The 27,523-nt window shown below is 48.3% G+C and overlaps 7 protein-coding genes across 7 annotated transcripts; 3 read left to right on the forward strand and 4 right to left on the reverse strand.

Annotated features, from left to right (window-relative positions):
* Window positions 1–1,369: 1,369 nt before the first annotated feature.
* FIESC28_02243 (uncharacterized protein) lies at window positions 1,370–1,704 on the reverse strand (the record flags this gene model as incomplete). The annotated part of the gene is made up of 3 exons (XM_031156393.1): window positions 1,370–1,487; window positions 1,538–1,608; window positions 1,660–1,704. The coding sequence occupies 3 exons, from the start codon at window positions 1,702–1,704 to the stop codon at window positions 1,370–1,372; spliced, it is 234 nt and encodes a 77-aa protein (XP_031019564.1).
* A 1,345-nt stretch (window positions 1,705–3,049) lies between these two features.
* Window positions 3,050–4,270, forward strand: FIESC28_02244 (uncharacterized protein; the record flags this gene model as incomplete). The annotated part of the gene is made up of 4 exons (XM_031156394.1): window positions 3,050–3,069; window positions 3,130–3,143; window positions 3,197–3,388; window positions 3,444–4,270. 4 exons carry the CDS (start codon window positions 3,050–3,052, stop codon window positions 4,268–4,270), a joined length of 1,053 nt encoding a protein of 350 aa, XP_031019565.1.
* Window positions 4,271–5,565: 1,295 nt separating this feature from the next.
* FIESC28_02245 (uncharacterized protein) lies at window positions 5,566–7,770 on the forward strand (the record flags this gene model as incomplete). Its single annotated transcript, XM_031156395.1, has 5 exons — window positions 5,566–5,608; window positions 5,804–5,981; window positions 6,041–6,206; window positions 6,263–6,561; window positions 6,612–7,770. The coding sequence occupies 5 exons, from the start codon at window positions 5,566–5,568 to the stop codon at window positions 7,768–7,770; spliced, it is 1,845 nt and encodes a 614-aa protein (XP_031019566.1).
* A 780-nt stretch (window positions 7,771–8,550) lies between these two features.
* Window positions 8,551–14,333, forward strand: FIESC28_02246 (uncharacterized protein; the record flags this gene model as incomplete). The annotated part of the gene is made up of 7 exons (XM_031156396.1): window positions 8,551–8,623; window positions 8,672–10,165; window positions 10,611–10,674; window positions 11,612–11,699; window positions 11,760–12,524; window positions 12,672–13,740; window positions 13,789–14,333. The coding sequence occupies 7 exons, from the start codon at window positions 8,551–8,553 to the stop codon at window positions 14,331–14,333; spliced, it is 4,098 nt and encodes a 1,365-aa protein (XP_031019567.1).
* Window positions 14,334–15,788: 1,455 nt separating this feature from the next.
* FIESC28_02247 (uncharacterized protein) lies at window positions 15,789–18,664 on the reverse strand (the record flags this gene model as incomplete). Its single annotated transcript, XM_031156397.1, has 3 exons — window positions 15,789–16,172; window positions 16,227–17,573; window positions 17,624–18,664. The coding sequence occupies 3 exons, from the start codon at window positions 18,662–18,664 to the stop codon at window positions 15,789–15,791; spliced, it is 2,772 nt and encodes a 923-aa protein (XP_031019568.1).
* Window positions 18,665–20,562: 1,898 nt separating this feature from the next.
* On the reverse strand, window positions 20,563–22,124 carry FIESC28_02248 (uncharacterized protein; the record flags this gene model as incomplete). The annotated part of the gene is made up of 3 exons (XM_031156398.1): window positions 20,563–21,729; window positions 21,781–22,018; window positions 22,081–22,124. 3 exons carry the CDS (start codon window positions 22,122–22,124, stop codon window positions 20,563–20,565), a joined length of 1,449 nt encoding a protein of 482 aa, XP_031019569.1.
* Window positions 22,125–23,679: 1,555 nt separating this feature from the next.
* Window positions 23,680–24,498, reverse strand: FIESC28_02249 (uncharacterized protein; the record flags this gene model as incomplete). The annotated part of the gene is made up of 2 exons (XM_031156399.1): window positions 23,680–24,337; window positions 24,389–24,498. The coding sequence occupies 2 exons, from the start codon at window positions 24,496–24,498 to the stop codon at window positions 23,680–23,682; spliced, it is 768 nt and encodes a 255-aa protein (XP_031019570.1).
* Between the last annotated feature and the right edge of the window lie 3,025 nt (window positions 24,499–27,523).

Raw genomic sequence — 27,523 nt, forward strand, 5'->3', positions numbered from 1 at the left:
TGCCCTTGGAATTATTATTAGCCATTGCATACGCAACCTCAGAAGAGACTACTTACGTGTGTAGAGTTTGTTACCAGCCACATATTTACGCAAAGATCGGGAGATAGGCACAATATCCGGCATCTCATCTGTGGGATCCTCGTAGTAAGATGGTTCAGTGTAGTCGTGAGAGATGAATGATACTTGGCCGTGAAGATACCCTTATATATGTTGCGTGTTCTCCAGTCGCTGTAAGCGGAGGGCGGATTCGGTGGTTATGTCTCTTGAGCCGAATTATCAAGCAATATATCCGGCAGCGTTCATGGTGAGTACAGCGCCATGGTAAGAGAGGACTTGGGTTCTTCATCGGTACTTTCTTATCCAGCGAGATGAACAGCTCGTTGATGTGGTTGTCAGGTACTGTGGCGAAGAAATGAGATTATATATAACAAAGCTATAAGAAAGGTGCATTACAATGCGGTAGGAATCGACGTTCTAGCTTTCGACGAGCCCAGTCGGTAAGCCAAGAGCGTTTTGGCCTGATCCGGGCCGACTTTTGATAGCATTCCCGGTTCGCTCAAGGCAAAGGAGCCCAAGGTAGTTATGTGGAGGTGGTGGGCCGGTGAAGAAGTAGTATATACTGATGTGTTGATGGGAAGTTGGGAGACGTCGTGGTATGGACGAGGCTCCTTATACCCCGAAGGTTTGGAAGCTCTAACTTCATCATGATATCATCAAGCTAGGCTTACCTTGCTTGACAATCCGTAGCTCCAGATTCGAGAAACATAAGCCATTTACTACATACCAGCTCTGTTTTACTCAAAAGCGCTTGTCCAACTTATGCCATGGTGAAGCCTCCATACTAAGTGTACTGTAAATGTCTTCTTGTTTGACCCCTGTCTTGTTATAGTCACCATAAAGCATCTGGTCAAACATTCGCTCTGAAGTGAATCAGACAACTTTATGGAGGTGTATACATAGGGGCTGCTAGTCATGGATAGAAACATTGGATATACTTCATCAGCCACATCATTCTTTGACAAGAGCACCCTGATGTTGAATGCATACCAAAATATTGTAGCCCAGTCATGCTCACATATAGAGCAAAGAAATCACATTGCATTTATCACTAGCAGTCATGGTACTCAATTTGGTTCTGTCAACTCATAGTCAATTGGCTATCTTCACCAAGCATCTTTCCCTTCATGCTCTAAACTCTGAGAGCTATCTGATGTTCATCTGGTATGAACCAATCTCTCCAGGACGTGTACTTGAGTAGGTCCAAAGCCAATAGACTCTCGGCACCAAACTTTCGTACCGTCTCATGGATCTTCAACTCAACATTTACCTAGCCATCCCTCACAATACCAATGATCCCGATTCACCACGCTTACTTCTTCGAGCCGGAAGAGTAAGAGTTGCCGTTAGGGGCGGTGTAGGTTGAGCCGCCCTGTCCATTGTTGTGGTAGGTGCTGCCGTTGGGGTTGGAGTAGTAGTAAGAACCGTCCCTGAACAATATCAGCTATCCGTGGACTTCACCCTCAGGTTCAGAACTTACGTGTTGGAGTAGTGATAGGAGTTTGAGTTGGAGGAGCTGGAACCGTAGTCCCGAGAGCAGTAGTGGTTGCCCTGGATTCGTGTCAGTAGTGAATCATATGAAGTGAGTGCTGGTAGTCATACCTGGCTGTTGGTGCCAGAGCTCTTGACGTTGTAGCTGTCAGGCATTTTGACTTTGTTTTCGGATGAGAAGAGTAGATGTGTAGTTTCGTTAACCGTTGAGAATGAGAATGAGAATGAGAATGAGAATGAAGATGGAGAAATAACTTTCAGAATAACCTGGGGAAGCTGGCCTTTATGAAGTAAGGGGACAGTCGCAACTTCCTGGGAAGTACCGTAAAGAAATCCACAATGTCTTTGTTTGCACTGTTTCAATTGGTTGTATTTGCTTTATTTGGTCGTTTGAGCTTGACTACTGCGATAGTGCATGGGAGGTTATCGTATACCCCGCTCAGTAGTTACGACGATGGCTAAGCTTGAGTTGCCGATTGTGTTGTCTCATTTGATGGGCTGTAAGTGGCTCAAACTCAATGGAAATGCGATATTCATTTGTTCTGACAACGGTTTGGTTTGATGTGGTTGGCCAAAGTGGCTCAAGCGGTACATCACCGCCAAAGCAGTTGGATGTTGTGGTGGTGCAAACAATCGCGAATGGCCTCAGTCAAATATAAAACCACAACAATGCACCAGGCGCAAATAGTCACTATTTTCATATTGGAGATTTGTTTGCACTTGCCTTTTTGCGATTTCCTATTTGTTTCCAGGGCCCTTACGAACACACAGCTTGTATCTAGTGCGTTTGCCTTTGTTGGGTGCCATTGAGCACACTGAGGCCAGCAATAAATCCTCACACATGCAAATAGTGTTTCAGAGGGGAAGCGTATATTTCAGCTGGCGAGAACTTGTTATACTTTCATTTAAAGGCAACCCTTCTGCTGCAATACAAAACGGTAGTCAATGCTGGTCACAATTGAGGTATAGGGTAAGCATGTGGCAAACGAATACTTGACTGATAAATGAATACTCCGAACTTATTCTAGAAGCGTTTGATGATTCCACAAAACTGGGCTTATATTGACGTAGTAAATAAACAATGATGATTTCTAAATGGTAGATTTGTAACGAGTACGCAGATGGGAACCGGTTGCCCTCGTTCATTCTCGAATCGCAAACAAGAGATGGAACAATTTCCAGTCTATTTGCTAAATTTGTATGGCGACAGGAGCTATGAGGTCAGATTTGTCATGTCTGTAGAAACATTTGCCTGGTTTATGTATGTCAGGAAGTTCCGTCGGCCGTGCATGTCCTCGAATGGTTGAATCTGATTGGAGGTGGCACAGTTATACTGATCTCCTTGCTTAGAAACACCAATAATGTACAGAGAGATCGCGTATCAACTATATCTATATAAAGGTGCTTCTAAATCTATTCTAGACAGTTTCCGGTACTCTCAAATTAATTCACGACATCATTTGTTTGAAACAAGTTAACAAGTTTACACTCACACTTCAATATGGCACCTAGAATCTTCATGTAAGTCAACCACATACCGTCGGTTTTTGTGATTGTGAAGGGAAACTAACAAATATACAGCACTGGAACGACCGGTAGGAAACTCTCAGCAGAAGCAAGCGATTGTGTACAATCTAACATTTGCTAGGTTATGTTGGCGGCACTGCCTTCGACATCATATATGAGGCACACCCAGATTACGACTATACACTTTACGTCCGCAACGAAGAGCGTGCCAAACCTATCGCAGAAAAATTTCCCGATGTTAAGTTTGTCTATGGCGATCTTGATAGCGTTGAAGTAATTGAGAAAGCAGCTTCTGAAGCTGATGTTGTTGTCCGTATGTCTAACAGTCAGACTTCACCACTAAGAATGGCAACTTACATGATTCACAGATACTGCAGATTCAGCAGATGCGCCTGGAGCAGCCAAAGCCATCGCAGCGGGTCTTGCCTCTAGTCATACAGCTGAGAACCCAGGATACTACATCCATCTCTCAGGCGCAGGTATCCTGACCTGGTATGATCTCAGAAACAAGCGCTACGGAGAACCGCCTCTTCCTGATCAGAAGTACAACGATATCACAGATATTCAGCGCATACTTGACCTACCAGATGAAGCCGTCCACAAAGATGTGGAAAACATCCTTCAGAGTATTGGCTCACCCGCTGTCAAATATCTTATGGTATCACCTCCCGTCATCTACGGACCTGGCAGAGGCTTAATCCACAAAGACAGCTTCGCAATCTCGGAAATAGTCCGCGCAACTCTCGACCTCGGATACACCCCCATCGTTGGAGCTGGAAAGGCGAAATGGGATAATGTCCATGTCCAAGACCTTGCACAGCTCATCGCCAATGCCGTTGACGCATCACAAGCGCCGTCCAAGAATGAAGACGATTCTGAAGTCTGGGGTAAGAAGGGATATTACTTCGTCACCACGGGAGAACATCAGTGGTATGACGTAGCCACTTGGATTGCAGAGGAGGCTCATCGCCAGGGATATATCCCCGAGTTCAAGACCAAGCATGTCACTATGGAGGAAGTGATCGATCGAGGATACAAGGCGGGTATAGCATGGGGCATTAATTCCAAGAGTGAGGCTGAGAGGGGAAGGAAGTATTTGGGATGGGAGGCCAAGGGGGCATCGTTGAAGGAGACGATTGCTGGATCAGTGGCTGCTGAGGCTGAGGCTCTCGGCGTGAAGCCCAAGTACAAGTGAGGCTACAGGCAGGCCAGCAGACAATTTGTCTTCTAAGACTTAAGGCGCTAAAGACAAAGGAGCCTAAGATTAGTATAAGCTTTCATAAATTTACTAAATTATTTCATCTCTTATGCTCTCGACGATTGAGTCTTCTAATACCTTGGCGTGAGGGTGGTTGAAGCTATTGTGAAGTGGATCGTGATAGTATGCTGATGAGCCGACCAATCGTATGCTACTTATTTTGGCAACTCATCATACTATATCAGTCTCCGTTCTTGTAATTCAAGTGTCCCCGGTCGATATCAGTAACTCCATGGTCAAGGCATGCTAGTCTATTCTGAAGCGCATCTGTCAAGTTCCACAGCAACAACAACTGTAATCACCAATGCCGAAAGACTATCCACACCAATGAGGCCTAAGGGTAACTCCGAACTTCAACAATCATCTATGAGTTTCCAGAAGGCCATCAAGAGTCGTCATTCGTCAAAAGCGAGTCAGAAACTCACTTGCCGGAGGAATGGTGGTTGCAAGCGAGTAAGTGGCCGTACTACAAATCTACATAGTACAATATCAACAAAAATCTCCGCCGGAGATCCGAAAGCGGCAAAAAAACTGTTATCGGGATGGCCGTCAAAAGTTATTGGGTACTACGTGACCACGGGAACTGTAGCTGGGCTGGGTTGGGCTGGACTGCAGCAGGCCAGGCTTGTCATCCTCAGGCATGCGGGCTCGGAAGAAATTTTGCTTCTAGAGGCGGCTAAATCCTTGCCACTGGTACAAGATACTGGGTAATGATTTGCTGAGGCGAGAGGGAAAATCTTTGTCTGGTTGAGGTTCAAGGTTTACAGTACAGTGTGTTTTGCCCACACAAATTCATGATATCCTCGAAATATAGAGGTTATACTCTACAATGAAACGAGAAGAATAACTTCTTTGAGTCTATAACAGCCTATTCCGTAATATCTCCGGCCTAGAATTACCTCGTCCCATTTTAAAAACACTCTACCAAAAGTGCGATCTGATCTGGTTGCCCAGCAAAGACTCAGACCAGAAAAATGAAAAAAATTCAAGATGGAGCATGAAAAAAAACTCAGGCGAGGGACCTTACCCTGATAGGTTTAGTGGAGGGGATCCCTACAGACCACTGCCCCGCCCCGCAGAAAAAGTTCACAGGTCCCTCCAAAATTTATTATTCTTTTAACGCCCGCTCAAAAATCGATGTGGGAGAATTTCCTTTCTTGAAACCCCACGTTCTTCTTCTCTCCTCTTCATCCTTCTTCCCTTTCCACCACAAACCTTTCAGACAAGACAAAATGGCGGACGAAGTTTACGACGGTGCCATTGGCATTGATCTGGGTAAGTCTATTACTCTTGATATTCTATTCCATTCCGGCTGTCGTCGTTTTGCGATGTTTCTATTGTGTGCGCCGTCCGGGCGCTGGTCTTACTTCATGATGCCCTCAAAATGAAGACATTGACAATCAAGAGAATCACCTCAAGACACAGCAAAGCTCTATCCATCAAACAACCGCTAACATTCCATCTCCTCAGGTACTACCTACTCCTGTGTTGCTATCTACGAGGGTAGCAATGTCGAGATCATCGCCAACGAGCAGGGTTCTTTCACCACCCCTTCTTTCGTTTCTTTCACTGAGAAGGAGCGTCTGATCGGTGAGGCCGCCAAGAACAATGCTGCCATGAACCCCCGCAACACTGTCTTCGATGCCAAGTGAGTTCTTTCGCTCCTCCGACTCTCCGCGAACAATTTCTGACTGAGATCCCTCGCAGGCGTCTGATTGGTCGTCGTTTCGATGACCCTACCGTCAAGAAGGACATCGAGTCTTGGCCTTTCAAGATTGTCGATGACAACGGCAGCCCCAAGATCGAGGTCGAGTACCTCGGTGAGAACAAGCAGTTCTCCGCTCAGGAGATCTCCTCCATGGTTCTCGTCAAGGTATGCACACAAAACTCAACCCCGCACTACCAATTTTTACTGACCCCTCCAAATAGATGAAGGAGATTGCCGAGGTCAAGCTTGGCAAGAAGGTCGAGAAGGCTGTCATCACTGTCCCCGCCTACTTCAACGACAACCAGCGTCAGGCTACCAAGGACGCCGGTTCCATTGCCGGTCTCAACGTCCTCCGTATCATCAACGAGCCTACCGCCGCCGCCATTGCCTACGGTCTTGGTGCCGGTAAGTCCGACAAGGAGCGCAACGTCCTCATCTACGATCTCGGTGGTGGTACTTTCGATGTCTCTCTCCTCAACATCCAGGGTGGTGTCTTCACTGTCAAGGCTACTGCCGGAGAGTAAGTTTACGTTCCCCTACTGATACACAATAGCTAACATAAAACTTCAGCACCCATTTGGGAGGACAAGATTTCGATACCAACCTCCTCGACCACTGCAAGAAAGAGTTCGGCCGAAAGACCAAGAAGGACCTCTCTGGCGATGCCCGTGCCCTCCGACGTCTCCGAACTGCTTGTGAGCGTGCCAAGCGTACTCTCTCCAGCGGTGCCCAGGCCACCATTGAGATTGATTCTCTCTTTGATGGCGAGGACTTCACTATGTCCATCACCCGTGCTCGTTTCGAGGACTTGAACGCCAAGGCTTTCTCTGGCACCATTGAGCCCGTTGCCCAGGTTCTCAAGGACGCCGCCATCGAGAAGAAGGCCGTTGACGAGATCGTCCTCGTCGGTGGTTCCACCCGTATCCCCAAGATCCAGAAGCTTCTGTCCGAGTTCTTCGACGGCAAGAAGCTCGAGAAGAGCATCAACCCCGATGAGGCTGTTGCTTACGGTGCCGCCGTCCAGGCCGGTATCCTCTCCGGAAAGGCCACATCTGCTGAGACCTCCGACCTCCTCCTCCTCGATGTCGTTCCTCTGTCTCTCGGTGTCGCCATGGAGGGTAACATCTTCGCCCAGGTTGTTCCCCGTGGTACCACCTGCCCTACCCTCAAGAAGCGAACCTTCACCACTGTTGCCGACAACCAGCAGACCGTTCAGTTCCCCGTCTACCAGGGTGAGCGTGTCAACTGTGAGGACAACACCTCTCTCGGTGAATTCACCCTCGCTCCCATCCCTCCCATGCGCGCCGGTGAGGCCGTCCTTGAGTGTGTCTTCGAGGTCGACGTCAACGGTATCCTCAAGGTCACCGCCACTGAGAAGACCTCCGGCCGCAGCGCCAACATCACCATCTCCAACTCCGTCGGAAAGCTCACCAGCGACGAGATTGAGAAGATGGTCAACGACGCTGAGCAGTTCAAGAGCAACGATGATGCTTTCCAGAAGAAGTTCGAGGCTAAGCAGCAGCTCGAGTCCTACATGGGCCGTGTTGAGGAGATCGTCTCCGACCCCACTCTCTCTCTTAAGCTCAAGCGTGGCCAGAAGGAGAAGATCGAGAACACCCTCAGCGAGGCTATGTCCGTTCTCGAGATCAGCGACAGCACCGCCGAGGACCTCAAGAAGCAGGAGCTTGCCCTCAAGCGTCTTGTTACCAAGGCCATGTCCTCCCGATAAATGCACACACAAGGCTGTTAGAGATTGCAGTGGTGTGTTGATATCCTGGAGTAACTGATATTGGAGCTTAAGAACCAAGCACCCTCGACGCCTCGCGAGGGGCGATTGGGGTTTACGACTGGCCGAGGTGGAGTTTTCTTTGTCATTAACGGTATAATTGGACAAGGAAGATGACCAAGGCATATGAAAAGTTCTGCATGTTTCATGGGTATGCCGCTCCCGGATGTGGGCGGCTATGACTAGTAAAATGAAAGCCGATGGGAAAAGGAAAAAAAGGTCCAAAGATGATTGTAGACTTGTTGGCCAGAGTCTACATGGGGTGGACAAAGGGCCCTGTGAATTTAAGCATAGATATGGTAGATTGCAGAAAAGGAATGATGCTATTTTACCACTCAAAACGTCTCTATTCGTGATATCAATCAAGTAAATCAGTCACAGGGATCATCACCTAACCTGAGGTTTATGATAATAAGAATAAGAAGCCTAAGAGCTGTCCTAAGTTTTCGTCTTTTATTTTCATTTCTTAGGCTTTTTCCTCTCTTATGCCTGTTCATTTCTTGTGCTTTATGCTATTAACCTATTTAATAGCAGATGTCTCAGCTAGGTAGGTATCTTGCGCTGGGTATCACCTACTGAGGACCCTGCGGATCTAAGGTTAACCCCACTGGTATTTCCAGCATAGGCGTCATACATGTGCAATGCAGACCAACCCATCATAATCCCAACACACATATTCCAATTTAAACTATCCAGTCTAATAACGTTGACTTGCCTAAAACAATGGCTGACAGCCCCCATGAGTTTCGCAGGAGAATCCTTCTCCTCGTCACAACAGGTGGTTTCACTCATGCAGGTACTGAAAATTCCCCCACACAAGATCGTCAAAGCTAACACTTTGTAGCTCCAGTTCTTGAAATAGGCGCTGTGCTTGCTTCCCGTGGGCATGAGATCCAATTTGCTACTTGTGCTGGCCAGGAAGAGTGGACGGTGGATTACCCTTTTATCAAAACTACACATATCGTCGGTCCGGCTGCTACGGAAGATGATTTGGATGTGCACTATGAGAGTATGCGGCTCTGGCGTCATGAGCATGGTTTTGCGCCGATGATGAAGTCCAAGTACTTCTTTGACAATTTCTGGACGGAAACTTACAAGAACCTACGGAATCTCTGTTTGGATCCTTCTACAAAGCCGGATTTTATCGTTGCTGATTTCTTCGCCGATAGTGCAGCGAGGGACATGCTCAAACAGTTCAACATACAACTCGCAAGTGTATGGCCGCAGATGCCGTATGCCATGGCACCTGTGAGTTATCATCCAGGTCAGCCTGGTTTTCAGGCTGATGGGGCGTTGACTTCTGAGCATGCTTCTCTATCGTCGAGGTTTTGGAACGAGTTTGTGGTGTTTGCGGCACTGCCGACGATCATCCCTTGGCTATTATGGACGAAAAAGATGCGTGTTGATGCGGGCGTCAACTACAGCCATTCTCTTATGCCGAAGCCGGATTATCTTGTTCTTGTCAATTCGTTCTGGGGGCTTGAGGCGCCCAAGGAGTTACCGCCTCTCATGACGCCTGTTGGACCTATTCTCAGCGACGAGTATCCTCCACTGGATGATGATCTGGCTGAGTTCCTGGATGGTCATGATAAGACGATATATGCGTGCTTAGGAACACACGTCAACCTTCCGGGAGAAGAGTTGACGAAGTATCTTCTCGGTTTCATACGAGCTCTGGACGCTGGATCTATCAACGGTGTTATCTGGGCTGTTCCACAAAAACCTCGCGCCAACTTCGATATCTCCAAGTCTTATCCTCTCGGTGATGGCTCGACTATTAGCGTGGAGGACCTTCTCAACGACGCCCATCCGCACTTTCGTCTTCCTGTATGGGCACCTCAAAGAGCTGTGTTAGACCACCACAACACCGTCCTCTTTCTCACACACGGCGGCGGCTCAAGCGCCAACGAGACACTCTTCCACGGCACACCCGTCCTGGCAATAGGGTACTTCTTCGACCAACTCTGCAACAGCGCTCGTCTCGCTGCATCAGGCGTCGGCACCTCCCTCGATAAATCCTACCTAACACCCTCCTCCATCGCCTCAGCTATAGAAAACATCACCACCGACACAGACGGATCTTTTGCCGACAACGTCCTTCGTATGAAGCGTATAGCAAACCTTAACTCCAAACGAAAACATCTCGCAGCCGATCTTATTGAAGAAGTTATGGTAGATCAAGAACTTCGCTTTCGTGATGGCGTTGAGTTACGGCCTATGCATCTCCAGACAGCGGATATGCGTATGCCTATATGGAAAGCAAGGAATTGGGATATGCTGTTTATTAGTCTGACAGGTCTTGTAGCTGGCGGTGTGGCTAGTTGGTGGTTTGTTAGAGGTGGGTGGAGGAAGTTACCCCTTGTATTAGCAAGATCCGTGAGGTTGGGTAGGGGATTTGCGAGAGAGATCTTTGAAAGTCGAAGGTCGTGATGGTCTCGAATATGGATATTGGGATGTATTATAACACCAAGCCTTGTGGCTGGTATGTAAAGCAAGCGCTTCTCTCTTCTCGATTTATTACAGCATAGATAGATGGAAAACTCCAGACCAATCCTAGATATTTTAGTCTTGTGTCTTAAGGGAGCCAACCCTCGTCACCTTACGCGGACTCAAGAGTCTTGGTGCTGATACGGCATCGGCCATACTCCATCCACGGGCTGAGGATACATGCCAGCGCAAGAGTTGTGGATAGTCTGGTCACAAGGCCGGGAACCGCAGATCCATGAAGCGATGGATCTCTTCTCAGTATCTGCTCAGTGTCATACCACTGAACTGTGCATCAGGGGCTATCACCACATACTCTGTAGACGGCGCCCAGCAGCATACGACGGGTATATGGGACTACCTGTATGTAGAAAGAATGGAACATTCAGAATACCCAAAGGTTTCATCCTCCCAGATCTCAAAAAGTCCATTGAGTGCATGCGTGGACAACTTACTTGCTATTACCAAAAACAACGTAGCCAAGAGCACCTTCAGCTAAATAGAAACTGGAGAAGTCTTTAATTAACCCATAAATGATGTCGCGTTGACCTATCACCTCGCTATTCGTAAAGTGTAGTCGTTTAACCAGGTGACAGAAGAATTGTCTCCCAAGGCTTAGGCTACAATAATAAAGTAGACTAAGCCCTATTCTAAGCTATCATAAATTAACTAAATTATTTCATCCCTTAGGATCTTAGGGTCAATTCTTCTGATACCCTGAGGCCGTTAATGACATGAAGCTCCGCCCAACCCAACATCACCACCTCGACACTCCCCATTTCCACCACCGCATCCTAACAAAAACACTAAATAAGTTGATAGACGCAAGTAACTACTCCGAGTCTCAATTTGATCAAGAGAAACTCGTCTTAAAAAATCACTTTTCGCGCATAAAACCCGCTTCTCGGATCTGGCACCTGCTGGCACTGACAACCAACCGACACCCACCAAAGTCCACGCAGAGTGCTTCCCAATCACTGCCAACCCAATCACAGGCTGATGCCCCAGCCATCTACTTTCATAGTCATAGGAGTATATCTCCTGCATCTAAGTACGGGGAGAGCGCGAACTTGAACCTGGCATCTCCAAACCTCCTTACTCCTCCTCGTTTCCTCAACGCATCGTGATCTACCGTGTTACTCTCTCATCGCGTGTTGAACCGCTCAAAAAGAGAATACAAAATCTAACACTTTGATTATCCTCCCTTTTTCGAATATCGCGTCGCTTTGAGTCACTTTCACTCTCGCCTACCTACCCCTCACTCCTCCTACTTAATCACATCTCTACAACTAATTCGAAGCCTCACTTGTTTACTCATGTACATGCATACTCGCTCACATGCTCTTACTCCTGTGAAAGCTTCAAACATGAAACCTATTTCCGAAAATGTAAGTCACACACTATATCCCCCCCTCTCACAAGTTACTCCAACTTACTAAACCCAATAGTCGTTGCCCTACACGCTGCCATACACTGAGAGTGACAATTCGGGCCGAGATGCGCGTTATGGGCGTAACACCACCGCCTCTACCATCTCCTGTCACTCGAATCCTTTTGACAAGTCTGTGATCGAAGATAGCGTTCAATTACGTGACTTCTCTTCTCCCACTCCGACCAAGTCTCGTGGTAAAAGCCCCGATTCAAACAGATTCGTCACAGAACATCTTTCCCGTCCCAGAGCCATTAATGGCACTGGCCTCGCAGTCTCTCAGTCCAACAATTTGTCTGGCGAAGATCAAGCTACCTCAGAGTGGGAAACTGTCGCCGGAGATGACGCCCCTGAAGCCTACCCAGTAGTTTCAACTAAGGCGATGAGACGCCAGGGAAACTTTTTTGTTTACAAACCGCAAAACGAAAGTCTCGAGACTGATCGCAACGTCTGGGCACCACAAACAGAGGACTTTGAGCTTGTTTCACCTTCTGGCCCGTCCGTGCGAGTGCAGCCGAGAACATCTCCCCGTTTGCAATCGTTCCACTCGTCGTCCAGCTTTTATAGTGACTTTGGCAAGCATGGCGAATCAGGCCAGGGAAAAGACACAAACATCTACGGGAAGTCTCTCGCTCCTTGCGATCCCGGATACTACCCAACGGATGATCGCGTTCACAAAGCACCCAAGAGGTGCTCGCATACCTCGTCAGACAGTCAAGAGGACCCCTTCAAGTATGACGGAGATCCGTACTCGGGATTTCTACGTCCATCGGCCGAAAGAGAAGTCAGTGATGCGCTGCACAAAGCCGGGCTAGCCTTCTCTTCAAAAGAGACCATCCCGCGACCCCCAGAGGGAAGCATTTCCAATGCTTCGCAAAGAGGTGCCCCTGTTGCTTCCTTCTACCATGCTGGCGCTATTCGTTCGACCTAGAATGTCGATGAAGAGGTCAAGGTTCCGGTTCACCGTGAGGCAGACAAAAACACTCGTCGTGTTCCTGTCCGCGATAGACGACTGACCGGCGAAATTGCTACTCTTGTCAAGGACCGACCTGTCACCGGTACCGAGGGCGATTGGCAAACTGTCACTAGCGAACAAGCTCTCAACTCCATGCAGCAGGAATTTCACGACAGCATCGCAAAAGGAACCGGGAGCAGTCTGGCCGATGTATCTGACGTTACGGAGCGTGGCCCACACCTTCGTTCATACAGCTCCAAAGACAGAATTATCCGCCATCCCTACGGCGATAATCCTTATGACTCGTACCATGTCCGTCGCGACAAAGGAACCGATCTCTCGATTTCTGTTCCGCGATATGGCGGTAGTCCAGGAACATTCAGCAACACGACTCGCAAGTTCGTCCAACCCATGTCCAGATTGCCAGAGTCAGCTGCTCAACTCTCCAACATCTTTCGCAGAGACCAAAATCAGCAGACACCTGAGGATCAAGGTATCCTTCTTTCCGATTTGGCTCCACGAAGAGCCAGTTATCAGAGCCTCGATTCTGATGCACTTCCTCCTACAAGCGGCGAAACCGCTGATTCATACTTGCCCGATGGTCAAAAGTTCTTCAGTTGGAACCGAATTCGTCGAAACCTTGGTCGAGAGCCTCCCAAGACCCCCTTGACCATTCTTGATCAGCCACTGTACAGACGTGGTATCCAGGAGTCCGCCGATTCCAACCGATCGAAGCATGTTCCCCATGACAATTTCCTTAAGGAGCTCCCCTCCTTACCATTCCCTCTAGTCAGTCTTCCTGAAGCTCAAATGTTGCAGCAGTTCAAGCGGCAAAGAGGTGAAGAAGATCACACTGAGAGTGCAGGCAACTTTGCCGCTCGGAGCAGATCTAACACTATCAGTACTGCTCCATCACCTGCTCCTCCTGCGACTCCATCGCCTCCGAAGAGAAATATCTGGCCCTTGACTCCCGAAAATGACATCACACGGCCTGAGCCGACTCACCAGCCTCATGGGTTGCGTCAAATGTTCCGCCGTCGTGATTGTAAGTGAAGAAGTGGCTGCGACGGATGAAATACTGACAGACTCACAGCAAGCGAGAGGATTTCTGAGATGCTTGTTTCATCTTCTGCTATCCTCGATACTCCTCCTTCGACAAAGCCTAGTTCCAGCACTCATCGAGCATGGTATCGAGGACTGCGGCCGAGCGTCTCAACTCCCCGTGCGGAGCTCACCCCATCTCGTGGGTTTTCTTCAAGCACAAGGACTCGTCGAACTAGCAGATTCCTACCCGACTTGGAAATTCTTAACGGAAGTCCCTTTACGCAGGCAGAGTCTCGCCTTATTGAAGAGGCTCGTGAGAACATGTTCTATCACCGTCAGCGCACAGACATGGTAGCTCAACGGGGAAAGAGACTTTTCATCTGGATCATGATACTGACCTTCTTCTTCCCGTTCATCGGCCCAGTCGTACTGTACGGCAAGCTCAACTCCACCATCTCGTGGTACACTCATGGAGAGATCAACTGCCTTACTAAGGATCAGCGCGGAATCCTCAAGCAACAACTTGTCGTCGAGGCCATTGTCTACACTGCTCTCATCATCGCACTTGCTGTCCACTATTCGATCCACAATTAGACTAATCCAGCTCTCAGGCGCAGGTGGTATTTTGGGGTCGGTTTTGGGGAGGTTTCTGGGAAGCCAAATTGTCAGTCAGAACATTTTGCGTGACACGAAGATATATATCGAGACGGTCGGGCACTGCTACTTGGGCTAAACGCAGAAAAGACAGTCTTTTTTGTCTTAACTTGCTTTTCTCGGGGTGATCTATACCTTTTTATAGTGGCCAAGCGGCGAGGATATACCACAAAACCCAAATGGTCCGTCGAGGCGGGTATCTTAGTCAATAGACTTGCTGTCGCCAAGGGTCAAAGGACTTCCGTATTGATATGATTGAGAATCTACTGTAGCGATAAGTCTGTGGTAGCGCAAAGGTCTGGGTTGGGCTCATGTATATAGCTAGATTGAATCTCCCTCATCAATGCATCATGCTGATATTCCACGAGTTTTTGTGAGGTCGCCGCAGTGTATGTTTTTGTGATACCTGATAATACTATACAATGGTCCCATACAGTGGAAGAAGAACCCAGAAGATCGATGCCCTGCTTTGGGCAATCGAGTTGTCGATTAGAGTTGCAAGGTGACCGACTTTCACGATGTCGAAGAAAGGTTTGGGATGTCCAGAGTCAAAAGCAGTTCATGTGTTAAACATCCACCAAGGCACTTGAGGAAGTAACTGGTCCTCTGTACCTGCCTTCCATGTACCATATGAAGAAGGAGCGATACTTTTCGGTCAACTCAACTGATACCTTGAGTTACCTATGGTGCCTGCAAGGAGAAAACTCGTATGGATGAATTAAAAACGAATTTCTTGTACACTACTAGTTTTCATGAAAATGAGACCATTTAGTAATGGGCAAGTGCTGTATGGCTGCTATCGAATAGACTGACAATATGAAGTATAAGAACCTAAAGGACGAAAGCCTAAGGGATGAAAAAGCCCAAGAGACGAGAATAAGAGATGAAAATATGCACTTGATGGAAACTTAGGATAGCTCTTAGGCTTCTTGTCTTTAGTTGGATCATAAGCCTTAAACATAGACAGTTGATAACATTCCATTTCTCGTCTATCTCTATTATCATTGTCCATCGCGTAGTCTTGTCAGAACTGAGGACATCCCTTCTAACCTGCTTCGGTCAATACCAAAGCCTTATTGAATCCTCCGTCATGTCCGGCGCACGTATATACTAAATTCTAGGCCTGTGACTGCCTCCACGCGTCATCAAGAGCATTCCCAACGCCAATCCCATGCATTCCCATGTGCAATATTACCCAACTGTATGTCCCTTTCTTTTCTTCAACCCGCTTAATCGTCGAGCTGCGTTCAACGCAATCCCGGTATTATCAACCAATCCAAGACAAAACATTAGGATAGCAAAAAGCTCATCCAGTGTCAAAACTGGCAAGAAGGGGTATAAAGCGTATTCCGGGTTGAAATCTTTAAAATGTCCGGAGTTTCAGAAATGAAGTGTTTACGAAAAGTCATCAGGTCGTCCGGGTCTGGCCATGTCATCTGCTTGTTGAACAAGTTCCTTGGTCTCGCGTGCCAGACCGAATGCAATAGGTGGTAGTGTCTGCACCCACATGCGCCATTCGTGCGAGTTTGTGTCCATACCAATGTTCGCCATGTCTTGACCCTGGTCGGCAGACTCGAGTAGGCGTGCTCTACATTGGGCCAGCTGGTTGGCCGACTCGCCGAGGCCGCATGCTTGTGATTCTGCAATAATGTCGCTGACAATGGCATTGATGGAACCGATATCTTCAGAAATCTGGCGCATGTTGGCTTCTCCGCGGACCGTGTTTACAAGTCTCTGGATCTCGGCCGATAGAATGGAGTTTTGTTCCTCAAGGAAGAGCTGGATGAAAATGTCAGTATTGGACTGACATCGTCATGTCTGAAGATAACTGACCTTGAGATCTTCGGCGGCTCGGGGATCCAACTGCGGGGCTCGTCCGTTGGGTTGAGTGTTCGCGTTGGCTTGCCCGAGGCCGATTGGTACCGCGCTGGCCTTGGACATGGACCTTTGGTGCGAATATGGCTCAGCGGACTGGCGAGGCGAGCCCAGTGGGCTATATGCTGATGAGTCAATGCTGCCTCGCATACCACTCAAGCCCTGGAAGGGAGCTGGAGGTGGAAGCGTGTTCTGGATGTTTACAGGATGCTCGGTAGCTACAGGTGAGAAAAGAGCACTGGAGTCCGCAGGTGTCATGGTTCCATCTTCATCGTCCAATTCCTCAGCAGGGGTTGATCGAATCTTGACCAGACGGAGCAGGTCAACGATAGCAGCGGCCAAATGCGACGCTGCGGTATCCAGCAGAGAGACAGGAGACATTCCAGCGCTGGAGGCAAAGTTCTTGGAAGCTGTGATGAAGTTGTTTGCGGTTGACGATACCTTGGATCTCAACTTGGTCTGCTGTTGGATAAACTCCTCGTCGTCGGTCTGGGGCACCTCGATGTCCTTGGTAATGCGACGCACGCTGACTACAACGAGCTTCATAGCATCCACCACCTTTTGGGGATCCTCAGTTCGAGCTTTCTGCAGAAGCTCATCAATGGCAATCTGGAACTTCGTGACGTGAATATCTTTGACCATACCACGCTCATCAACGAATCCCTGCTCACGGACGTGCTTGGCCGCATCGTGCTCAATCCCGGGACCAGCAGAGGTTGCGCGCATGTGTCGCAGTTGCGTCTTGACACCAGCGTAGCGGTCCTTCCATTCGTGAACCTCACGCTCGAGCCTCTCAATCTTCTTCTCAAGTTCTGCATGTCGTTCGTGTGTCGTACCACTTTGCTGAGAAAGCTCGCGCATCTCGAGCAAGAACTCTTGGGCCTCTTTCCTGACTTCCTCTGTGACCTGCTGTTGTTCCCGAAGTTCCTGTCTAAGTTCATCATTTTCTCGTTGGAGCTCAGAGTCTGATGCGCCAGGCCCAACACTTCTCTCGGACTGCTGTGCTACTGTCATATCATCTCTGAGCCTTTGTATTTCATCCTCATGATCGTCGCGTACGCGCTGCAATTCTTGCTTCATCGAGTCGTTAAGGTTTTGCGCCTCAGCCAGCTTGTTCTCAAGATTGAGTCGGAGATCACTCCATTCTTGCTTTTCCTGGTTGATAGTAGCAGCTTGTGAACGTTCCTGATCCAGAGCGCTATTCATTTCATCCTTCTCCTTTTTCCAAGCCTCTTCCATACTCTCTAGCTTCTCTTGTAATTCCCGTACCTGATTTTGGGAATCCTCTAGGGCTTTCCTGTCGGTCTGTGTCCTGTTAGCATATTGTTCTGTACAATCAACAAACAAGTATTCACCTCTGACATAATGCCGGTACCAGCACTCCTCTTGCTCTCGCGATTCGGGTCATGTTCTGAGTATCCTTCGCCTTCGTCATCTTCTTCAAGCATGATACTTTTGTTCGGAACGATTGTGTTGTTCTGGTTGAGCTGTTTTGGTGTAGGACGTCCGTAATCGCCATTCTGGCCACTTGGGGATGCTGGCATTCCGTAAGCATCTTGTGGTCCAGGACCTCTCATAGACGGCGCATCGGAAGGCCTCCTCATGCGGCTTTGGGCTCTTGGGGGGAAGCTACCATTGATCGGTGTGCCGGGTCCTCTCATTGACATGGGACTTCCTGTACGAGCAAGGTCGGCTCCCACGAAGCGAGGGAATCTGCGTTCGAGTTCGTGGTAAACATCGGCGGCCAGGTCTCGGAATCGTGGAGGGCCAAGGGAAGATAGTCTTTGGCGAGCCTGGTTTCGCTTGGGGTGGAAGTTCTTCTCGGGCGTCAGAAATGGGGGAGGGCCATTTGGTGCATTCGGAGGCGCCCTGGCGGCGGCCTGTCTTCGGATCAATTCGTCAAAAACATCGGTACTGAGCTCATAAAATTGAACTGAGGAAAGGCGCAAAAGCTTGTCGCGAGCTTTGTTCGGCTGCTGCTTGTGATTGGGATCGCGGGTGTTGAGGAATGTGCGCAGGGCGACATAGTGCTCGCTGAGGACGGCCTCGTCAAGGTCGCCGCGGACACTGTTGCGGCCTTCGCTGCGAGCGTAGAGTTGAGTACCGTTACTTGAGCGCGCAATGGAAGCAGGTGGTGATGGTCCTCCAGTGCTTCTAGGACCTGGACCAGGACCTTGGCCAGGACCCGGGCCCGGGCCTGGGCCGTTGAGAGGAGCGTTTGGGAAACCGTTGATGCTCATGGCGCTGTTGGAGCCGCCCGAATTCGGGGGCGATGCAAGATTGGAGCGACCGTTGGGATAGGGGCCGTCGTCGGGTTGGTACTTGGAAACAGAGAAATCGCTACCGCCTATAGAGATCGGGGACAACGGCGCATTGCGTCCCAGACTGATGCTCATGATCAAGAAGGAAAAAACAAAAAATGCGAAACCGAGATGATGCTGGAGGGAGATGGAACTGGAACAACACCAGCCGCCTGTCTCATATGGGCGCCACACGGGGACGGGGTTGAGAAATGAAAGCGGCCAAGGTAGGTAGGTAGTCTAGGGACGCTCGGAATCGACAATCAATCAATCGAGACGAACAGGCCCCAAGGATCCCTTCCCCCACAGTATTGGGATTGGCGTCTTTCAGGGGCTACGGAAGCGCCAAGCTTCAGCGTGTGGCCGAAAACGACAAAGACGGACGACTTTGAGTGTGGCTCAATGGTTGAAAGGAATGATGATGATGTTGGTTGCTTGAGAAAGTGTCTGTCAAAAGTATAGTATAGTACAATAAAGTGGTGTAAGAAGATACGGTGAGGTTGAAAGAATTGTCCAGTTGGAGCATGGACAATTGACAGGGAAAGAGACGTTGCGGGTCAAGTCTCAGCTGTTGATTGTTCCTTCCTGGTAACTTGAAAGGTAAGAAAACAAACAAGAAGGAAGGAAAGAAGGAAAGACAAAAGCAATAACCAAGAATCGAGAGAGACCGAATGGACCGTCAATCAAAGATCAATCTACTGAATCGGAGTGACAGTGACCCAATTCCATCCAAAAGGGGGTTCAGGATGGATTTAGACTGAATCGGGGTTCGGGGGTGATGAGATGGCAGCTAGGATGGGCTGGATTGGCCCTGGGCTTGAAGTCGTGGACTGCCATCCCCTGAACTTAACTGAACTTAACTCCACTGACACCATCGCAACGGAACTTAACTGCTTCTAGAAAATAGCGTGCGTACTGTGCATTTTTTGGAGTCATGGATGGAAGGTCCAGTCCCCAAGTTCTGGTGGACAATCCCAAGGCGAGCGAAGTGGATAGGTGCAAGTTTAACCAGCCAGCCTAGCATTGGACGTAGCCAGCACAGTGAGCACTGACTGAGAGCAACCAGACGAGATCTTGACGGGAAATGAGACCTTGGGTCTTTGTCTTCTGGGGTCAGAGTCCAGAATGTCCAGGTATGGAGATAGGCCACGTCTCCCCCCCTGGTCTGGCAATTTATTATTATCGTTGATGAAGGAGTGTTAATTTCTTGAGTCCACCAAGATCGAACAAGAGCCTGCAAGGTATATCTTTGGCCTGGTTTATCAAGTAATAGTTCATTGTAGACTCTTAAAGGTGCTGGAGTTGTGCATCGAATTAGCTTCTTGCATCTGCCGCTTTGGATGAACCAGATGATATGATCCATGCAAGGGGAGCGGGAAATAAGCACTTCTGACCAGCCAATCTCGATGCATCTCGGGCCTAGGCGGCTTCAACACCTTATTCAAGTCTCACTCCACTGAAAGCACTGTGCCTGAGCCCTGAGGTGCTGCTGTTGCTGCAAACCCCAGGGCTGTCCCCTGCCCCTGAAAGAAAGCAAAGCGACGCTTACTCCTCGCTTCTGATTCGCTCGATGATCCTAGTCAGGCGTTCGAAGCTTAGCGGGTTGCCGAGCGAGGCGCTGGGCCCTGGGGATTCACGGGTCTTTTAAGCTCGGCACGTGCTTTGATGGCCACAGCCACCCGGGTCTTGGAAGCCGGAATGACACTAATCAATTAAGATGACTTTGACTATCAAGTACGGATGGAGATCATTGAAGGTATCGTGAGGCCTCAATGAATCAACTATTCCATGGTATTGTTATTGTTATCTAGATATCATCGTATGTAACACGGCATACTACTATTCCGGGCTCATTACCGGACCTCGCTTATGACCCAACATAGGTTGAATCTCAAACCTCACCCGGGACCCTGAAATGATTGTCCGCTCAATAACAGCCTCAAACATTCCAAACCACTATTCCTCGTATTTTCCCCCGTCCTCATTCCTATGCTCTAAGCGCCAAGAAACCTTAACCAGGCCTCCATGTCAGAAGCAAGCTTGTCTCCAATTTCAGCATCAACGATACCTTCCTGCCAGCTGATATCAACGCACATCTCTTTCCCTTTCACGCTCATGGAGCTAATATGGAAGACGGGAGATGTAATCTCACAGCTAAGCTGAAACACGGCCCTCTCGATCTTCCATCCTGAGCCTTCTCCTTCTCCATCCATCGTTCCCAGGTTGGAGACACCCCAGGCTCCGACTCGTGGCTTCTGGAGTTGTTGCTTCTTCTGTATGCGCCAGTCTTTCACGAGGCCCATCAAGCCTGAAGGATCATTGTTCATGCCTTGATTTAGCTTGTTCTGGATATCCTTGCGGGCTTGAGCAGCGGTAGACCAGACGATACCTTCAAGCTGGGTCATGGTATCTTCGTCTGAAGCACCTTTGACTTTGGTGTGAATTTCTGATACTAAGTTCTGATCAAACATATGGTCGCATAGCGTCATCTCGTTATCCATAGTCGTGCTAGGAACATGCCAAGGATACGCTTCAGACTTCGTGGGAATAAAACGTCGAGTATCCAATGCAGTGATAGCATACATTGAATTTGCCTCCTTCTTGTGATGCTTCTTGCCTTCGGCCAACTGAAGAGAAAGAGAAGCCAGTGGAAGAGCATGCAGAAGACCTGTGATAGTAGTCTGATGCGATCGACATTTATCAATGACCTTCTTTAATGTTGCATCGTCAATTGAAATAGTTCTGAACAGAGTTCGATAGGGCTCCTCGCGAAGAGGAGCCCAGTTGGCGTGAGTAGGATCGTGCGATACAAGAAATGGGGGTTTTAGCTCTTTCCAAACGGTTGATAGAGCAAATCCCCAGGAGATTGGGATCTTGATAAGCTTCTCCGGGGGTGGCGGGAATCTATCCGCAACACTTTCGAGGTGTAGAACATTGTTCTTGAGGTAATGTAGCTCTTTATCGACTTTGGGATCATTGAGGTTACGCAAGAGGCTCTGATGAAGAATCTTGCCTGATACGCCGTCGAAATTGGTATGATTCCAACAAAAGATGATGTCCAACGATTTGAGAGACCCTTCTGGGTATAAGACCGACATTCTCCACCCTGGCTTAGTCTCAACGTCGGTAAACCAGGTATCAAGTTGATTACCGATTGCCTTCTTCAGACAAGAGTCATAGTTTACCGAAGCTTTGATCTCTCGCCAGCTTACATGTTCATTGAAATTGACAGTATCCAGCTCAATCCATGATGGCGTAGCCGAATCTTCGTTTAAGATTCCCACTTGGAGCATGGGATGTTCAATCACTGTAAGTGCCACAGCTCGATGGAAAACGTCCTGGATAGATTGCAGTCCACCTCCAGTGAGATGCTCTGGAAGACCATAAAGGCATGTTACAGCGGTTCCACAGCTATGACGCAAAGTATGTAGGGCTGAATGATACTGTTCTCTGTTCTAAGTCAGTAAAGTGACACAATTGGAGGTTTAGGTTGGGGTTGAAAGAGGCCATACAGATTGCTCATTGGTCGAATGACCCTGGGTTCTCGTGTTGCCATTTTGCTGCTCAAGTTGCTGATGATAGAATTCGAATTAAATCCTGTTATTTGCTGGTTTGTATGCCAAATAGACTTCATTAGTCTGGATTTTCAATGTATTTATTCATCAAGTTGCGAATGCGGTCCCCGCGGGTGACCGTCTTATCTCGCCGCGGATGAGCGAGTAGGATGCGAATGCATGTCTTACACCAAACGAGACAAATAGGAAAGACTACCTATGTACGAAGACGATGTCTGGCGATAAAGGAAGTTTATTTGGAGCGCAATAGACGGAGTGTTTAGGCAATCATCTTCAATCCTGGCCAACTGTGTTCTGGAGGTACTGCCTGCCTAATTTTAAACCCAGACCTTCGAGCTTCGCAGGTGTATACTGTGACAATGTGCCGACAGATTGATGATACTTGATTCTAAGGACTTGAACGGACTATTTCATCATTGAATGAATGATTCTATAGCAACCATCACGGAGGTTTGTTCTAAGCTGCCATGCAAGGGCTGGTTAGCAGTTTAGGGTAGCCTCATCGCCTAGACAAGCCATCAACATGGACATCACAATCTAGCAAGCAACACCCTGACAAACTGCAGTCTTTTCAATCGACCCTACAGAGCCCATTGCGCATGGTAAGTTAAACATCGCCTTGTTTGCCAATGAGGCTGCTGCAAACACGCATTTGATAATGCGACTGGCTGCCTCTTGATACCCCTGAAAGATTGTCGATCTTAGTGTATCCGATCAAAAGTAACGGCCTCACGACTTGAGCCAACTTAGCTTCGATAAAACCCTGAATATCACACAGATCTTCGAAATCAAAGTTTCACTTCCTCAAGTCACAAACCAAACCTAACAGTCTTGGCCATCAACGGCTCAGGTACAAGCCAGCAAGCGTCGTTCTCCTTCAACGGCATGAATCGTTAGGCTATCTCAAGTGATCGCCGGCGTTGCGTGACAATGCGGATCGATTCAACCCAAGATCCAATCTTAATTAGCCTTTCCTGAAACACTCACTATTTAAATAGTTTGGACAATCTTCATATAATACCTGAGAAGCCGGTCAAAGATCGACATTATGTATATGCCTATGATTTTGCGTCTAATACACTGTGAGGGGCCCCAAGGGTTTGGTAAATAGATCTGCTTAACCACGAAACCATATTGGGGATAGTAACGGAAGGACTGGTGGTATGGATGGGCTATGCTGGGTCGTGGGAGTGTCATCATCATGCTCAGCTATGCAAGGATCGATGACTAGAGCAGGTGAAGGTGAATCCGCCGTTGGTCTGCCTGAAATGACGCTCGACCATCATAAAAGAATCGTGTTCTGTGCTGTTGGCGGCCTCATGCTCACCATGCAACTTTAAACAAACAATGCAATACGGTCGTCACGACACGACCTGTAAGCCCATCCGACCAGGCCCGGGTCTCTACGACTGGAAGCAAGAAAATTGTATCCCCCTCAACTAAGTCTTCTACCCTTATTGATACACCCGAGCTTCAAACGGTCATCGATAAGTTTCAATCGCTTCACCATAGCATGCAAGTAAGCTCTTACGAAGATCAGAACCAAGCCACAGTCCAGGTAGCTGGCAGGTTGGGCCATCTTTCCTGCCATGAAGCGAGAATATCAGGTACTCGCTCATCAAAGGTGGCTCTGCTCGCAGCAGAACCGTTATCGAAAGCAGAGGCACCAACGGCCTCACGCTCCTCTTGAGCTGCTGTGTTGAGGGAGTTGGCAAGATCCAAGATACCTTGACCACCAACGGCAGCTTCCTCGTGGTTATCCTTGATCTCGACATTGATGACATGGACAGGTCGGTTAAGCGGAGAGCCTCTGTTCATGAGGTCGTCCACAACAGCATCCCAACATCGTTCTTCGCATGTGATGACAATGTCGACCAGGCCGCCCTCAGTACCTTCGCTGCCGCGGTCCTTAGCGTGCTGCAGTCGAGGTACACCAACCTGCCAGTCTTGCCAGCGTTCTGGTCCCCATTTGACTCCGCGATTACGATTCAACATGTTCAGGATACCATTATTTTTATACAAACGAGCGTCCTTGGACTCAAGCTCCTTGAACATACTGTCATAGGAAGTCTTGTTAAAGTGGTACACGTTAGGCTGAGTGATGGTTGGTCCAGGCAAGCGGACGAGAGAACCTGTGCCGAAGGAGATGACAGGGTACTCTGCCTGCGAGAGCCGTAGATGGGCCTCCATTGAGCTTTGAGGGCATTAGCAGAAGTCGTCAATTGTAGAACACATATCTACGAACCGATTGTTGTTACTGGCACAGACTGTGCAGAACTTCAGTTTGTATCCGTTGTTGCCTTCAGATGAGCCATTTTGGCTCTGGGCCGCAGAGCCACCGTTAGCAACCTCCATCTCTTCAAGGTTCTAGCCGGGCGAGAAAACGAGATTGTTGGCGGGTGCAAAGGCACGGTGCATGCTCGAGTAGCAAGACGCGATAGACTATGAAGCAGCGATGTTAGCGCTTCAACTCCAGAAAGAAGCAAGTCACAAAGTAATAAGTGTAATCAATCTTCAGATAAAAAAGCGTATAAAGTGTCTTTTCAGCAAAGGAAATTCAGACAGCTCCAATATGTTAAACTCATCATGGAAAGGTTGGCTTGGTATATCACTCGTGCAGTTACTTACCCAGCTTCGAATTATAAAGTTGACACAATCACGATCATCTCATCGTGGTCTGGTCAACTTTTGGTGTACGCGACGCGTGAAGAAGGTTCTTTAAAGGAAGAGGTTGGAGAATTGTGGTGAAGCTGTTAAAAAGCTGAGAGCTAGGGCGCGGTGACGCCAGTTCCCACAATTGCCGGGTAAAGTGCGGCGACGAGTGATGATGAGTAAGCGTTATTGAGACATCAATGGAAGGTGCATGGAAGCTATTATGGTGGGGAGCGATTGCTCCGAAGTAAACGAGGTCATTGACACATGAAAGAGATAGAACTTCGGGTTTGCATTTGTGTTTGATATACAAGAGTTCTTAGGACAGTATTGACATATCACGTTTGAGCTTTTCTCCAGTAACGCAAACAAAGATCATGATAAGATAAGGTATAGACGTAATATAGAAGATGTAGACGCAATACGAACAGCACTTTAACCTCAATGTCGTCAGAAGCTTTCGAGTATTTACCTCAACTAAAGTTCGAGTCTTATAGCAGAAGGACCTGCAATATGGTTAAACGAGGAAGCTGAGATTGGATCGTCTTATAGCAGAGAACTCACTCATGAGTGATTCAAGACAAAATAAGTCAATCAGAGTAGCCCTACTTTGAGGTTATAGCTGCTCGCTTAACTTTGACCTCAGCTTAGGTCTCCAGTTTTCTCTTCGTTCCTTTGGGTGGTCAGACGGCTGAGGTTCCTACCGTTCCTTGTTGCTGAGGATCGACCCAACGGGAGGATCTCCACCTTGAGATCAACCAGTAAGTGCCATTGGCTACTAAACGCCTGCATAACCTGAAACAGACGACGCTTCGACGTTAGCCAATAAGAAAGAAGATCAATTTACCAGGAATAGAAACCTCAATGAAGACTCAGAACTTACTGACTTGGCTCACAACAACAACAAAAAGAAAAGAGAAGGTGATTGCTGGTGCAGCAGCATAAATAGATAACGTGCGTGATATGATCTTGAGTCGACTTTAGCCTATTAATTTCTCTCCCCCAAGTTTGCTAAAGTTGCGAATCCATCTCTAGAGTTCTTGCATAATGATGCATCACGACGCATTCGAGTGCACCACAGCCATGTTTATTGAGAGTATTGAATCTCAAGGTTGTAATATTGCATCCGCTGTCACCTGTATTAGTCCCGCATGTCCAATTACGCTACACCACCTTACGTCGAACCGCAGAAATTATCTCGTGTTAGTAGCATACGGTTTGTGGGTGTAATCAGTTGGTAGTCATTAGAGCCTCGGCCGTCGGAACAAGATCGCGGGTCCCGGTCTGAAGAAACCTGGATCAAGATCCCAAAATCCCGATGAAGACAAGAAAAACAACAAGAACATGTGCTGAGAAATCATCCATGTAAGCTTGCCTTGCCTTGGCTTGCTTCCAGCTTGATTTCGACGCAACCGACCTCGATCTAAGAGCCCCTGCCATACATCTTTCGGGGTCTAGTTTCATCATCCTGTGCGCCTTGATGATGGTAATTTCCAGAGAAGCCGGATGTTGACAGCATTATTCCATTGCGACAGCAACGATACCATGTCCGGAGATTGCTGTTATGGTGACCCGGTCTTGGAATTTCCCTGTTCGACTCGACTCAGCTAAATTTACCTATATGGAAAGTGACGAACAGGGTGCTTTTCCATATTGAGATTCCAACGGCCCGGGTGGGATTTTACTAGGAAGAGCCTGGTTGAGAGTTGTCGTAAGTCTTGTTGAACGTGTATGTGAGTTGCGTATGCACATGCGAATGCAGGAAGATAGGATCAAGTCCCGGGAAGAACACGAGGGACACTGAACAAGGATTGAGTGTCTAAGAGGTACTCTCAGTCTCGGATATGGTCGTGTAGGCAGAGAAGTGCAGAGAAGGTCGTGGCGTCCTTGGCTTTGATTGCTGTTGATGGGTGGAATATACGTACATACTTTTAATTAATTACATCCATGGTTAGGATGAGTGCGGCTCCTCCAGCCTGGGTAGGGGTGCATGGTAGCATCTCAAATCCTTGGGTTACTACGGAACCACAAACTACCTAAGTCACGTAGCATAGCATTACATGGTAAAATCAGCTCGCTAATTAATGATGTCAAGAGATGTTCTTTGATGACATAGAAACACTTTTTGACTATTGTAGTTACTGGCTTATCTCTGTGTAGCATTATTAGAGTCACGGACAATTTGCATTTTCCCAAATTTAGGCCCAAACTACTACACAAATTTTAGTCAATTTACCCCTCATCTGGTAACTGCCCGCGACTAACATGGCCGTTGAATGTCCCCCATAAAAGTAAAGTAAAGTCGGATACTTTATTAATGAGACCAGGTTATCAGCCCCATCATCTGATTGCCCTCTTTCTTCACGGTTAACATCATCTCTTCAGCTTATGGCTAGTAACGTCTCCAGAACAGTTAATTAAATTCCCCTTCTTCCTAGCGCCGAGTAGGAAGCTGGCGATAGAAGACGGGGTTTCATTGGGCCCTTGTTTCCGACTTACAGGCGCTGACTCGCTGCTTGACCAGTCAGATTGGTGCACAAGGCGCTTGCTTTCAGTGGTGTGGTGCACTATCGCGACCAACTCTGCTCCACTACAACGCCTCCAACTCCAGCAGTAGCAGCCAAAAAAGCCAAAGCCAAAGCCCAGATACCTACAGGGCAGGTCCCGGGCCCGAACGTACGTGCCAACGGGCGACCTTACCGGGTACGGACTCCCCCAGGTCCTAACC

This window comes from Fusarium coffeatum (genome assembly GCF_003316985.1).
Source record: "Fusarium coffeatum strain FIESC_28 chromosome Unknown BRIP53273_contig_49, whole genome shotgun sequence".
In the NCBI taxonomy this organism is placed as follows: domain Eukaryota; kingdom Fungi; phylum Ascomycota; class Sordariomycetes; order Hypocreales; family Nectriaceae; genus Fusarium; species Fusarium coffeatum.